The sequence below is a fragment of the Hippoglossus stenolepis genome, chromosome 17, assembly GCF_022539355.2.
Source record: "Hippoglossus stenolepis isolate QCI-W04-F060 chromosome 17, HSTE1.2, whole genome shotgun sequence".
In the NCBI taxonomy this organism is placed as follows: domain Eukaryota; kingdom Metazoa; phylum Chordata; class Actinopteri; order Pleuronectiformes; family Pleuronectidae; genus Hippoglossus; species Hippoglossus stenolepis.
Window position 1 is genome coordinate 17638035 of NC_061499.1, and position 16402 is coordinate 17654436.

A 16402-nucleotide genomic window follows, 5' to 3' on the forward strand; every position below is an offset into this window, starting at 1 on the left:
GACAATAGCGCCACCTAGTGTTTAAACTATGAAGTGCAATACAGTGGGCCATAGTCCATTATATTTTTAGACTTTGATACGGGCCAATTAAAAATGGATGGCGGGCCGCAGTTGGCCCGCGGGCCGTAGTTTGGACACCCCTGGTGTAAGGCTTTTGAAGCGGTGACATCACGCACACTGCATTGTCCGCAAGAAATGTGTTTAAAAAAAACTTTCTTGAGTCAATGTAAGAATGAATCCTCTTGTGAGAAATATGTCCGATAGCGTTTGTTGTATTTCAGACATCAAATATTAAAGGGCCCATATGGTGTAAAATACATTTTCTGGGCTTTTACTATCCGTAACGACTTGAAGGGGGTCAGTAGGGACCCTCAAAGTATGAAAACAGTCACTCCACGGACTTTTTCACTCAGTCCATTCTAAGAAATATGTTATAGAAATGCCTCATTTCGTACTTCCTCCCCTGTATGAGTCATATGGGTTCGCACTCGTCTCTCAGCCCCAGAGACTTGTTGCTGAGCTAGCAGCTTGTTAGCTACCACAGGCTAACCACAACAAACAACACTGAAGAAACACTGCAGCGTGGAGGGATGCAAGGAAGAGAGTGTGTCCGTGCACTTTCCTCCTGAGAACGTTACTGTTCGAGACCAGGGGTTACTCTTAATTTCTTCTGACGTGCCGTGTCGCTGTGCTCAGTACGGAATAAAGTCTACGTTACTCCGTATTGAAACTCCGTTGTGAAACTCGGAACTGTAACTTGGGACGATACTCCTACATTGGCCGACTGTCCTGCTAAAACTTTAACAAACATGAGGACCGTGTAACTTACCGTTCAGAAACATCCTGTTATTACCGACTGTAAATATGTGGCTGGTCTTCTATAGCGGTATCCAAACAAAATGTGACTTTCAGCTGTGTTTACCAGAGAGATCGTCAAAACCGCCAGAATGAGACCGGTGATAGGCCTGGTCGCATGTCACTCAAAGTGCAGTCAGGCAATCAGAGGAGGGCCTCAAGAGGAAGGCTGTTTTGTCTGCAGCTCCAGAGAGAGGACATGGAAATACACATTGCAGCAGTTTTTTCGACTTTAAACCACTAATATATCATCTTAGGGGTACCAATACCTCAAATTAAATCCCAGAAAGGTGTCAAATATGGGGCCTTTAACAAGTTACAAGTCATTGAAATATATTCCCTTTTGCTTTTAGTTTTCGTCATCTGCTCAAACAGTGCAGAGGTAATATTTCGATTTCTTTTTCAAGTGCGTGTAGTATACTTGCAGACATATACGCATTCAGAAATCTCTAAACCGTTTCACTTAAAAAATATATATATTTCAGAGGTAATATGTGCTGCAAAGACCCCCTCCTCTTTCTAAATCAGCCATCAGCAGACATGTGCCCCAGTGAAATCCAGGACCTACATTTTGGATTGACAAGCAGATATTATTACCACATTTCTCTCACGACTTATTTTTCTCACAGTCAGGTCACAATTTCCAAAAAGTTTGTTAGTGACTGTACTTAAAGTACAAGTGATGGACAGTGTGTGGGAATCTGTTTTCTTTCCAAGTCTCCGACAGCCTGAAAATCTCAGTGTAAACACACTTTGAATGCAGACACCCGTCTGCATGCAAAAATTATTTAGCAGAATTTAATCTGCACAACTGTTAGCAAAGACAACAGGGTCAGTAACGCTTATGTAATTGATGATCCATGTTGCGTTCTACACTGGTAGCCGAGGCTAATGCGTTTTTTTATCTTCTGTCCCTAGTTTTCTCAACTATTTGGGACTTAAGGATTTTTTACCAAGAGAAATCAGAAAAATCAAAGCCAAGCCTGTTTTATCTGGGATTTATCGTAACGCCTTTATCCTGATGAGTGCTGTATTATTTATGAGCGCAGCTTCCATCAGAGGCAGCTCTGGGGGCGTGTTGTACTGTAGCACACACTTGTGAATAATAGCTCCAGATTATATTGTCTCACCTCTGATCATTAACACTGACATGTGGTTATTAAGTATTTCTGGCACCTGCCGAGCAGGAAGTAAGGACGGAGCTCCTGACAACCATTTATTATGCTAACATGACAACTGGCCCTCTGAAGTGTCTCTGTGCAGTATCTATTGCTAATGTATCATTTTGGCTGATTGTTGATTTGCATCTAGTGTCAGGCTGTAATTAGAGGCTTTAATGTAAAATAGATTTTTGAAAGCATGCACAGTTTCAGAATCTATGATGGTAGCTTTTCCAAATAGCGTACACAACTACTTGTATAGTACTACTGTCAATGAAAAACAATGAGACGTAAATTAGATTTCAAATAGAACCCGACAACACATTAATAAGATTCAAATAAGATACAGCATGAAGGAAATGTGATTAAGAGAAATGTAAGGGAAGATATTGAAGTGACAATGTATTTATTCAAAGATGTGTGAGGTTGAGATTGTCCAGAGAACACACAGACTGATGAAAAAGCTTCCTCGCCGTGTGTGTGCTGCCTCAGAGCACTGCCCCCCTTCTCTCTCTCTCTCTGTTGGTTACTGCAGCAGACAGATAACGGCTCCAGCATGGCTGTCTGTCCACCTAACCGGCCTTGACAGCTCCCGCACTGGGCCTTCCCCTACCCTATCTGTCCCATTTATTTTGGAATTTATTATTAATCTAATAATTTGGGGGAGGGCGGTATTTATTTCATCTCCTACCCACCCACAATAAAACCCATAGAAATAAGATGCATGTCTAAACGATGTAATTGATATAGAAGTGACGAACAAAGACACATTATTTCAGTAAAGCCTCTTTCACAGTGGACAAAAAAACCACTAACGCCCACTAACAACTGGATTTTGTCTTCAGTGGGAAAGGGTACAATCAAATGCCTCTGCAGTAGTCATGGGTACTTATCACCTCCAGCTCCGATCGGCAGGTGGACAAGTTATTTCTTAACCCCTGTAATGGCAGCAGTGCTATGACGTGCATCACTCAGATGCCTCCCTCAGTAACTTCTTTGACTCTGTGCCATCTCAGCCACAAATTTCTCTGTTCCAGCGGTGCTCCACCATCGTTCAGTCAGTGTTGAATTTGAATAGACTGAAGTCAAAAATATAAAGGAAGTAACTGATGTAAGTCTCTGGCCTCCATGATGCTTACCCTGTTTCCCAGCAAGATCATGATGTTGAATGTGATACAGCAGAAACAAGAGATTTAATTCACAGTGGTAATGGCTGTAATGGATACAACAGATCAAATGCAGATGATCAGAAACTGATTTAATGAAAAAGATTCTCCCTTGAAATACAAACCATGAAGTTCAAACACAAGATCTGGCTCCATGCACGTGCAAAACACTGAATCGTGTGTTCTCAGAATGCAGGTTCATATCAGTTCATTGTTACCGAGCGTACAGACCATTTATGTGCTTGCAGGGATTTTGTCTGAGTTCATCAACGTCACCTCAGTGAGGAGCATTTGCAAACAACTTCATCATCACTGCCATTTTGTTCTAATATGTTGCCATAAAATGTGAAAAAGAAAGGAAACTTCTTTCACTTTGAAATATACTGAAATATACGGAGTGTCTATTACAGTTGTGGTTTATTGCTATACTCTGTTTCTAGCATTCCTGTGTTTGTTAAAAAAAATTTTTTTATCCATGGTTCTGGTGCTGAGCATGCAGTGAAGTACAGTCACAATCATCATTTTACCTTTTATTAAAATAGGAATTACTGTAGTTCAAAGTGTAAAATATACTGTAATACCCAGTCAGTATGAGACAGGAAGCTTTGTCTCTCTTAGCCTGCAGATAAACGCTGCTATAGAAGGTTGTTGATTGTTTGTGTGTCGTCCTTCTGTGTACAACCTGTTGAGTCTGGCAAGCTGTTGCTAGGTTACATTACCTCAGCACTTCATTCAAGGTATCTGTTTGTGTGTGTGTGTGTGTGTGTGTGTGTGTGTGTGTGTGTGTGTGTGTGTGTGGGTGCGTGTGTGTATGCATCTGTGCAGGGATAGGAAGCTGAATCCTATAAAGGGAGGGTTATTTTGCTTTTAAAGTGTATTTTTCAAGGTTAGAGCTCGGCTGCAGGGTTGTGATCGGGTCGTTTTTGAGCTGAGGTTATTTTGAGTTCTGCAGAAGTGAGATATAAGGGTGAAAGAATGAATGTGCGAGTGTCAGTGTTAGTGCAATAAGCACGCACATGCATTTTGCAGAGACAAAAACAAACAGACAGGAGGGGAAAAGCAGAGTGCCCTTTCCTGTAAGAGCCATCAGATCTCATGCACCAACATCTATGGAGAAAAGCATCACACTGATTTCCTCCAACTTAATGACCCAGCCAGTGTGGTCCTCACTCCAAATAGTCACATATTAAGTGTTAGACTACCTTCCCAGCATTAGCATATTCAGGCTGGAAGTACAAAGCTTCAGCACCTTATAAACGTGGGAGATGGAGTCAGAGCAGATTAAAAGTAGCCAGTAGAATGAATCATCTTGGATGTCCTCAGTGTGTTTGCACAACAGAACACACTGTCAGACAAGGCAGCAGCAGTTTTAATAATGAAATAACAACAATTTTACTACTACTTTCATCTGCTTTAGCTACCTACAGTTAGCCAGCTAATTACATTAGCTCCACGAGTTGTGTTAACATGCAGGGTCTTACTTTGGACCAATCGGAGAGACTGCAGATCTGGAAAGTGAAGCCAAAGCGAAAGTGCCTGAAAGCTATATTCTCTCGATTTGACCAGTTTGAAAGTATAAAAGAAGTCAATTTCTGTAGAAGTCTATGAGAAAATGACGATAAACATTTTCCTGAGGAGTTAATGGTTTCAATCGCAAGTTTCAAGTTTTCTTCAATACAGCATGTTTTTCATTTTGTAAATCATGCTCTCATTAAGAGGGAAATGGACAATAAAGTATAGTACGCATCTGAGCATGGATACCGTGTGATTGACACTGGGTACTGTCTAAAGGGTGCAGGTCGCAGGTGTAGTTGGGTTTGCAGTGTCCTTGAGGCCTTAATCAGGCTCCACCCTTTCTGATGTATCAAGCCCATACAGCTCATATACAGTCAGTGAAAGCACAGGCCTGTCATTTTACACCTCATCCCCCCTAGAGAACAGAATAATAAGGATAGCAGCCATGACTCAGTGAACTGAAAACAGAGATATCAAACCTAAGCTATGTAATGATATAAAATGCAGCACAGAGAGGCTGCCAGTGTTGTTGGCAATAGGCTTGTTTACTTACTTTAATTTGTTGCCACAGACATTCATTTAGCAAGTCCTCCATCATTTAAAGAAAAAAGCGAAACAAAACAAATGCGTGTAATAATGGCTTAATTTATCATTCCTACAATTTTTTGTTTTTACGTTTTGTTTCAGTTTAATTTGACATAATTAATAAACTGAAAGCATTTTCTTGAATCCCTGAACTAATTGAAACTGGATTTGTAACCAAGAGAAACCAGCTCTAGCTACTGTAGAAACACGTGAACACAGATACTGTATGGGGGACATTAGGCTGGATAAGAGGCATGTGTTTGTGTTTGTACAGTGCGAGGGGGATGAGAGTGTGTTGAAGGTTTTGTGGTAATAGTTTTCAGGCTGCTACTATTATTAGATTGTCCTAGGCCTTCAGAGCCAGAGGTACATACTGATACTGACCAGCCTGCCATAAAACAAATAAAATACAACAACACAGACAGAAAACACACACGTGCACACACACACAGACAAACAAAAACCGGGAGATGGGACATCCAGACAGCCAACTACAGCCTTATAAGGCTTGTGGCCCAGAGCTGTGTCCCAGTATGCTAGATAAGAGTGCCAGAACCTTATTTAGCCTGTAGGCTGCTGTCACATGCACACACAGTTGCACACACACACACTCTCACAGAGCCAAGTGCTGGTATAGATGTGTATTGACATGTCATGGTACTGGGCCATCACCCCTGTGGCTGGGTGCATGGTGCTGCTGTGTGTAGCTGGGCGGTAGAACTGAACAGCCGCAGCTCCCTGCAGTGGATCACTGCAGCTGGAGAACCTTCAGACCATCTGTCCAACCCATCCACCCGCCATCTGCCAACGTCACCAGGGGCACGCTTTCTCTTCCTTGCAATAGATGGAAATGAATCTGTCGGTTTCTGTTTCTCCAGGGTGAACATTTTGTTGCCGTTTAGGGATGGAAGGGAAGTGTTATTTTGTGAGGGAATGTCTTTGCTTTGTGTGTGCTTTGTATTTCCCCCATAGAACAAATTAAACATATTGAAAAGCCAACAGACGGTAAGGACCTAAAAAGAACTGCAATATACATTTTCAGAAAGTGGCACAGCCTCTTTCAGAACAGTTTGTGCAGAACAACTGGGTTTCTTTATAATTCTAAAAGTAAGTGCAACTTAGTTAAGTGCCTCATCCACTAAATAACAATGCACTTCCAGCTCAGACACTGTATTTAAAAGTTAAGTGATGAGTTTCAGCAAAGGCAAAGTGAGAGTTTCAGACCTCTGCAAATGTTCAGCATTCAACGAGGTGACCCATATATTAGTTATATGTAACTAACTTAATGCACATACACATACAGATATTTATAAAATAAATGTTGGCAAAACAATGTACACGTATCCGAACCGAAGATTTCTGGTACGGGCCTTCACGAGTCCACGTGCGGAACTTATTTGTGTGTGTCTCAAATTCCCGAGGGACAACCTTAGCAAAGGACCGGATGTGTTGTAGGCTTGTGGTCATAGCGACCACAGATAAACAGTTTAAGTGTTAAGTCTATGTGGGAAAACTTCAGGGTCGAAGTCACTATAAAGACGAAGGACAAATACGAGTGGATCGTACACAAGCAGACATTGCGCAGTGGCTATTGGAGTGATACGTACTAACATTGGGAATAACACTTACATTAGTGGGACAAGGAAAAAACGAGTTCAATGTAAACCCAGCTCCCTGCGGCAAATAATTCAGACCGTGTCAAAGCAATAATGAGCGACGTGTGTTTTTATAGCAGCAGACATGCGTACCGAACCGTGACCTCAATACAGAGGTACGTACCGAACAGTAATTTGTATATTACGTCAATAACTCGCCAACTTATTCTGATTATTCCAGCACCACACATGAATGCACTATTACATTACATTACTATTACAGCCAATAAATGCTAGAGCCAACTAACAACAAATATTAGATTACTTGAACATTAAACTCGTGATATGTTTCATGCTGTAAACTGGAAACAATGTATCTTACATTTTAGAAAAACAACATATCTCAACACAAGCCAATAATTTTAGACTACATAGGCAAAAGATTTTTCCTAGGTTAACTAACTTTAAAAGAACACATTTATTCTAAGCAAAATAAACTAACACCCATATTTACAAAGGCAGTTAAGTTTATTTTATTGTTAAATACATCTTGAAACTGTTGCGATAGCTCATGGTAGCAAACTGTTTTAATTAGCTAGAATGTCTGGTGCAACACAGTTTATGAAGTCACAAATCTGAAACTAGCTATTTAAAAAAATTTATGTTCAAGAATCTCAAGCCCAAATGTCTATTCTATGAGACTGGGAGTGGGCGGAGAGAATTACCTGTCACAGGGGAGGAGACTAGAGAAGGGGCGGCTATATAAGGGCTGGGTGTGTCCTCTTCAAATCCTTTCGTTTGAGACCATGCTGCCACACCATTACCAAGCAGACAGAACCATAAAAGAGAACCTGACCAAAGGAAGGCCTGAAGTATAACTGCTTAACCTAGAGGATGCATTAATATAAATCATCCATTACACCATCTTTCCTCCGCTTCCTCCATCCCTTCATCAACTTCACCACTAATAAATGGTTAAATGGCTCTTGGATCCTTGTGTTTGAATGTGCACACCAGCTAGATGTTCTATGGTCCAGTAATGCGGCACAACTGAATCAAATAGAATTTATCTTTTTTTTCAATGTATGTACTTTTCCCCTGAGAATATCCACACAACTGTGTCTGGACTTTCTCTTGAGTTTGCCTCTGGAGTTTTCACTATAGGGGGCAGGGAGGAGAATCTCTCACTCTCAGCCTCTCACTCAGACATTTGCGTTCTCACCTTCTCACATACTCCGGAGAATGTCAGGAGATTCTCCGGAGCTCAGTGCGTGTCTGAAAGCAGCTCTAGTGATGGATTTACAGCCACTACAACCCAGTCATGTAAAGAACTTGCACTGTAAAAATGTACGACCCACTACAGCTCCACTTCATCTCCCTTGTCAATTTTATACTTTCAAAATAAATTTTCCCCTTGAAGCAGTCCCAAATGACTATAGCTCTTTACCAATAAATTAATCTTATCTTAAAAGTTTTGCCTTTACTTCGCACAGACCTAACAAGTTCTTAACTGAGAGACAGAGAGAGGAGTGTGAGGACGGCAGGCAGGGGGGAGGCGAAAGCAAGGAGGTGTAGAGACGAGGAGACGCTGGAAGGTGGTGGTGAGAAGATGAATGAATGGGGAGGAAGGAGCAGTGTAGTGGAGTGTGGGCTTATGAAAAAGAAAGTGTGTGAAAATGGAAGCCAGAGGGAACATTCGGAGAGGCTGCGGGGAAAGTAAGAAGTGAAAATGGGAAAAAACGAAAAATGTATTTAAAAAAAGAAGGGAAAATAGCAGGTTTTGCACAAATTGGCTGTACAAATGAAAAAGCCTGAGCTGAAACTGGAAGCATGAATATTGCAAAAGGATATTTGGCTGTAAAGCTTTGCCCCGAAGAGGCTAAAATACAGACAGGCAGTTGGGGTTACACTAAACCCAACGGGGTGAGGTGGGGGGCCGGCACTAGATTACCTCTCATCCATTCTTTACATCTGTTAAGCGGCTTACAGAAAGGCAGGGAATCTGAAAAAAATCCACCAAGACTCATTGACACACCACCATGTTTCACTCTGTGACACGTTTATTTCTGTAGGTTACATCAGAGGCTCCACAGGGATCGGAACCTGTGACAATATTCAGTTGTGAATTTATGGGTAATAGTTGACCCCGCTGTGGATTAATGGTTATGACCCTATTATGAGATTACCGCTCTGATTGATCTGTCTTACATCAGAGGGAAATTAAATTGAAAGCAGTGGAATATATCGTGAACATCAACCTGAGGTCAAATGTTGAGCACGGGATGTGGAGAATAAAGGGAGTGAGACAGACTAGATGAGTTTCTCAATTACCTTTTCACACAACTATAAAGATTTACACTTAAGGTCACAGAAAGGCAGAGCTGTGCAAGAAGACTCAACAGTAACTGTACAAAGTATTGAATTGAGATGAAATGAGATATTTCAGTTTTTAAAAACTTTATAGAAGCACATTTTCACTTGTCAATATGGTTTATTGAGTGTAGATTGAAAAAATTTGAATTTTATCCCTTTGAAATGAATTCTACAGTACAATAAAATGTATGAAAAGTAAAAAGCGAGAGGGATCCGAATAGATTTCATTATTATTATAATTAACACCGTTTCTCCAAGGATGTTTTATCACTATGCATTAGAAGCAAAAAGCTTCACTTTCATTTAAAACAGTTAAAGGCTGCATAACCAATGACCTTTTTGCAAAAATGGCCTATCATGAACAGGTTGCGCGTGATTCACTTTATCTTCCTTGGTTTGGAGAAAAACTTCATGATATGCAGAGTTTGCATGTTCTTCTCACCACAGTCCAAAGACATTCAGATTGCAGTATACCAGGGTTTTTATTGGATGGAAACATGACACCTGGGTAAACGCACTAATTTATTCATACTCTTTATTTTGGCAGTCTAGGATCTGACGCTGCACTTTTTCTTCATGGCGTTACAACGTGCATTGAACTTCTAGGCATATGTGTGTTAACAGTCATGAAAGTTTCTGTACTGTTTTTACATCTTGTGAAACATGTGCACGGCGGAACTCTTCACATCTTCGCATTTTGAAAGATGCAGGACTAAACGATTCTTTAAATACCCACTATGCAAATAGTGCTAGAGCCCTCTACTGGCCCCGGACTGTTATAACATACCAACAGTCGTGACGCTCCTCTTCTGGCAATGTGAAAGGAGACAATCGCCTTTTTGAGTGGGTTTATCTGTGTTTATAAAAATTCATGTATATCCGCTAATTTTCGGTGTAACACAGGTATAAATTGACTGTAGGTGTGTAGTTGCATTATTAGGTGCATATTTTTCAGGGATTTCGACAAGGATATAGAATAGCAAGCCAGTGGAAAAAGGGTAGGCAGCTATGGGTGTCCACGAGCATTCCCCCTGGAGAAAAATGTAGCTGTACTAATAAAGGGGAAACGCTGATTATTATTATTGTTGTTTGGTAGCATGTTGTTGATAATGATATCAGGAACACTATGAAAAGTGATTAATCATTTTTCTATATGGTTAAAGCAGTAATAACCGCTCGTGTACCTTGATGATGGTTCAATATTGTCACAATCTTTTTTTAGCTGTATATTTTCTTGGATAAAGGCTTAGTTAAAATCAACAGTATTTCATATTCCCTTTTCAACATACGAAAGTAGTCACTAGAAAATCAATGCCTCAGTCGCTACATTATCCACACATATTCTGCAGCTAGGCTGGTGACGTCAGTTTGCCATGTTGTCGCAGTAACACACTCAAGTGAGGGGAGGAAAGGGAGAAACCCTGTATTGGGTTGGATGTTGAAATCTCAGACAGGTACCACAAACACCTGGATAAATACAACCAGAGCCACCTTGCATGCTAAGATAACACAGTGTAAACCTTCAAATTCAGTGTAGCACTCAGCTCAGGGACAAAGAATCTCCTGCAAAGCTTAACCAAATAGTGCTGACCAACCAAACAGACACGCTTGAGCGAAAGGATTTCAAATGTCTCAGCATGTGTTCATATTGTTGTAGGCAGGTTGCTTTAGAAAAGAGTCCTGTGTGTGTTTGTGTGCACAGTGGTGCATTGTAGACACAGCGCTGGCTCAGTCCTTTCATTGTCAACATTGCCCACATTGTATCCTCTATCTCAAGCAAAACATAAAAGTTTTATGGGAAGAAAAAGAAAATAGATGTGTTGCTGCTGTGAGACGCTGGTAACGAAAATAATCATGACCTCAAGCGGGAACACTTTTAATGGAACTTTACAGGATGTTTAGAGGTGATGTCCCCATATTTCTTGCGTGCAGTGGTATACTGTGTATTTTTCTATTTTAGGAAGGTATTACGTGTATATAAAGTTTTGTGTTTGGACCCCAGGGCTTAGTTCCTTTCCTGTGTCTTCTTCTCTCATTAGACTTCCTTTTCCATCTCATTAGTTGGGTTCACATGCTTCTCAGTGCCATCGAGGGGACAAAGATTATGCCTATAAAGTGCTTTGCCTTTTAAAATCATATGGGCTAAAATAATAACTTTTAGGTTATTGTAAAACTCGTCCTCTGGATGTTTCTCATGATCCACGAACCCTACGAACATCCGACTCAGTATGTGTCAGAAACACTCATGAGTTTTGCAGTTGGAAATGTGCCACAGGATGTCGATTTGATGAGAAGTCTGCTCCCTGAGAAGATTCATTATTTCAATTTCCCATGGTTGTTATTGTGGCAAATTTCCTATTCCCTACTTGCCTGGACTGATATTGCAATTCCCTGACCCAATTTCTTACTGTCATTAACATCCACACTTGGTGACAAATTCAATTTATATAGAGTTAATATAAATCAAGAGGAAATGATTCCAAGATGCAGTAAAGGTCTGTTGAAGCAAGATAAAGTAACAGAAGAAGATGCTATGGCCCATGAAAAATGTATATGAAATAAGTAAATAAGTAATTTTGACATTAATAATAACAAAGTCCTGTAAAATATAAAATAAATATGAATTTATACGTTGCGTCCTGCCTCTGCCTGCTGCAGCCCCCCCCCACTGCAACACTCCGGAGATTTCTGTGCTGTTTTGAACGCGTCTGAACGGAGAATCTCCTGCTCCATTGTTCATGTGTGAAAGACAAACTCCGGAGAATGTCAGGATTGTGCAGACATTCTCCGGAGTTCATGTCTGAAAACAGCTATAGTGAAATAAAAAGTGACGTCATTGAAACTAATAATTCAGGACAATGCCATATTTCAACATAAAAACAGACATAAAGATGCGCATTTTGGAATTAAACGTATATATTCCTCCAAAAATAAACACTAGTAACCATGAAGATTGGAATGATGACATGTTATTTGCTATTGATTTTTATTAATTCCTGTTTTTAATGAGTCTCCTTTATTCTTTCTCCCTAGTATCAAGATGGTGCTGATGTGGACCAGTGGCGACACCTTTAAAACGGGCTACTTCCTGATCACCCAGGCTCCCGTGCAGTTCTGGACATGCGGCCTGCTGCAGGTCATGGTCGACATAGCAATTCTGTTCCAGGTTTACTACTACAGCCGCTACCCACAGAAACCTGTCTCCCACACCGTCTCCCACACCACCAGTGCCAAAGCCCTCTGAGAGCCCCCCCCCCCCTGCAAGCCCTCCGAGGTCACTTCAAAACAGCAGTGAGAAGGCCTTGCTGAGGAACTGTGGACATGTATAAACATACATGAGTACCAAAGCACCTTGAGATGATGTGGGCTGCTCACTGTCCCCTCTGAGTATACATTAAGACACAAACACACCCATAAATAAGTCATGAAGATACACAGACACCTGGTGGTGGTGGTGTCTGCAGTGAGACCTGAAGGACATGTTACACCCAAACTTGACCTTTTTGTTTTATTCATTATCTTGCTGACTTCCTCTCAATGGGATGGTATGCTTGTGTCTTGGAATGCAGACATCTCAAAGAATATATCCTTGAATCAATCTGTGCATGTGGAAAATATTATGCACATGAATATAGAGTATATACGAACTGCAGATGTATGCACTGAAATATCAGGCTCAAGGAAAAGGCGGACCAGCTTATTTTTTTGTCCCTATACACTGATGATTGTTGCATGGACCCTCTGCCTTAAAACACACACACACACACATTCAAACATGGCTTGCTGCATTACCAGCAATATAAATGTATGAATCTTTAGACTGTATATGAAGACGGACCACATGACTGCTCCCAAAATGTGAAGCCAAAGCGTTTCAATGTCACTCTGGTGGCTGCCGGTGGTATCGTTCATACATCCTGCGACCTCTATGTTTGTGGATAGGACATGGACCAAACTAAAAAGTCAAAGTATATGTCAAATGATTTTTTTCTTCTTTTGTTTGTTTGTTTAGGAGCACAATTTTCCAGGAAGTTATTTTTAAAAAAATTTTTTTTTTAATTAAAGTTATTATTTGATGATATTGAAACGTGGTAGAACATCATGATTACCTGCTGTGACTGACTCACGATTGGTCAAGCGCGTGTATAAGTGAGACCGTCTTACCACGGCTCCATCGCTGCTGCTCAGACTCTGGCTCAAAATGTGCAAGATGGCTGCATTAGTACCTGGGATATTTGGGCATCATTTCAGTATACTAGGATGAAGAGGAGAGGCGCTGTCCATATTTTATACAGTCTTTGGTTTGAATAAATTAAAACAAATCATGATTACGGAATGTGCAAAAAGTACTTTGTTATTTAGTGGTTTTCCTCAGCACGGTGGAGAAATGCTGCTCAGACTACCACCTATGAAATACATACCTATGTGGGACGAAACAAGAGGCAATCAATTTTTTCCAAAAGAAGAAAACCCCCACGGGTTTGGAGATGCAATGCACTGGCTTCTAAGACAAGTAGTCTTGAACATCAGTGGCCTTCAGACTGACAGAGAGATGTAAACAACGTCAGATCAGTCTTCTGCCTGAAGCAAAGGTGTCGAGATGAAGGAAACGGGATGAAACCCCATCGACCAGTTTTTGACCTGCATGGGTTTTTCAGGAGCTGATGCCGACGTTTTTGTACTGAAGTTGTTTTTTGTTTATCATTTTCATCATTCTCACACCATGAATCTTTAAAAATACAAAACAAAGGAATCCGTTTAGTTCCTGGATCCCGGAGTTTTTAAAGCACATCCAGACTGAACACTAAAGTAAACTTTAAACAAAGCTCAGCAGCACACACTGTCTTTTGAAGCATGGAAATGCAAATGTAGTCTGGGACAAGGACGAGTCGTCACAAGTTGAAAATGTGTTCATTTAAGCCGACTGAATCCAAACTTTGTTTTTATGAATCTATGCCATACAGGTAGATGAAGAATAGAAAGAGAATGGGAGACACTGGAGTGACAAACAAGGAAAACTGGAGTTCCTGCTGAGTTCTGAGATGACAGCTGTCACACAAACAACACAGAGACACTCACTGTCGGCTGCTGGCTTCTTCCAACAGATGTCTGACTCTACTGTCAATTTCTTAAGGTCTCTGAGGCGAATCAAGGGGGTCTGCAGAAGCACTCTGGTGCTCAAATAACCCAGTAGCTCCTCATTCAGTCTGAACTCTTTCTCTTACTCTCCCTTTAGAATGAAAACAGCATTTCCACCAGAGGATCATCATAGAATTGATCTTGATTAAGTTCTAACCTCTTTAAAAAATAACTCAACTTTGGTCGTGTGCTGCATTCAGCAGTCACGCTCTTTAGTTTATAGACTATTTTGCTGTTGCACCATAGACTGTATGTAAATATGGATGATGTGACAGCTCCCCAAAAGTGAAGCCAAAGTATCTTAATTGCCCCCTGGTGACTGGCTGTATTCTCCATGTTAGTAGATTGGACATGGACCAAACTAAAAAGTCCAAATACACATTGATTCTGTAATTTTAGGTAGTTCTTAGCACTGTGTTTCCAACTGATCAGTTGTGTTTTAAACTTGATGCTATAAAAACAGGGTGAAGCGTCATGATTGACAGCTTAGACCGACTCGCCATTGGTCGAGTGCTCATGAGGGTGGTACCTCTAAATGGCATCATAGCGGATATTTTGTCCTCAATTATGGACAGTGGTAGGACATGAAGATGTGTCAAAGCCCTATTGTGATTTGTGAATATGGGCTATACATTTAAATTAGATTGATTGATTGATCGATCTTTATATAAAGCCTATGTGATGCAGATTTGTAGTGGCTGGTTAACTAATGTAAAATCAGATGCAGAAAAACTGAAACTCCTTTTTATCAACTATGAGTTGAATCGTATGTATGATTAAGTTTGGAAGTAACTGCTAGTGTAGTTCTTTCTGCCAAGTGGGAGTGGGAGATGTCGTAGCTTGTGCCGAATTACAACTAGGTGACTGAAGGGACACATTTTGACCCCATTTACTCTGATTTAAAGTCTGAACAATATGAGGAAGAAATGGAATTATTTTTGCAATTTTGTCCATTTTGAACTCCAGTCTAGGAGAGGTTCCCTTTACAGACTAATACTTGACTATGCCCCTATCTTTTACATCGTCATATTGCCAATGGATAACACAGACTGTCCATTTTATTATAATTTATATTGCAAATTCAATAACATCCCCTGAGGCCCATCCTCATGACTGAGCTTCTGTGCTTCTTTGGCAGGGTGTTCTCATCAACATTTTGTCATGAGATATTAATTTCCTGTTCAGACGCAACTGCAGTGAAGATTTTTGATGCTGTTGTTGTTGCTTTGTAATGTTTGTCTGGGTTGTGGAGGAAATGCCAAACCAGGAGATGTACATCCGTCAGTCCTTCAGTGAACTGAGGACCAGAGCAGATCCGATTCTGCCCTCGTCTTCAAAGCCTCAAGAAAAGAAAACTTCCCTTTTTGTTCCACTGGGACAACACAGGAGTTTTCTATGAATAGTTAAAAAAAGGACATGATGGATGACTCCTTGGTATGTTAGTAGTGGAGGTGCAGTGTTTGCTTTTACCCTATTTTGCCAGCCCATTTCTTTTTCATTACTTTTTTTTATAATCTTAAAATGTCAATATAAGGGATGGTTCTCATGTTCTTTATTCAGAATGCGGTCAGGGTGACTGTTTTATGGAAAATGTGAGATAGCTGGTATGTTGTTGTTGTGATCGAAATTTCACAGTTTCATTCTATGTACATGAGTTTACTTTTATTTGTTACCTGCTTTGTATAATTTGTTTAATGTGTTTTCCCATAGGAACCACCAAGGTTTGCATATTGTCCTATACCTGTGAACCCCACACTTAGTTTGTTCATGTTCTCAAATATATTTCATATATGCAGTTTTTACTATGTTACATCTGTTTGTATGTATTTCAGTTTCCTATTAAAATGCCAGCAGCAGCCCACCTGTCAGTAACAACATCTACCAACACTTCAGGCTGTTTAAACACTATGTATTGTCTGGAATCTAACCTGGCATTGTCAGCCTATTAAAGAGGACGAGGAGAGACTCATGCGTCGTGTTATGAAAAATGTTTGTGTTGTTTGTCGTGTGCAGA

The 16402-nt window shown here is 40.5% G+C and overlaps 1 protein-coding gene across 2 annotated transcripts in view; it reads left to right on the forward strand.

The window, feature by feature from the left end:
* Positions 1-16353, forward strand: part of LOC118124931 (solute carrier family 66 member 2) — a 30140-nt gene extending 13787 nt beyond the window's left edge. For both annotated transcript variants that reach the window (XM_035183151.2, XM_035183152.2), the window contains one exon: positions 12283-16353. In XM_035183151.2, coding sequence (XP_035039042.1) covers positions 12283-12493 — 211 coding nt within the window. In that variant the 3' untranslated portion in view covers positions 12494-16353. The remainder of the gene's footprint in view (positions 1-12282) is intronic.
* The last annotated feature ends 49 nt before the right edge of the window (positions 16354-16402 follow it).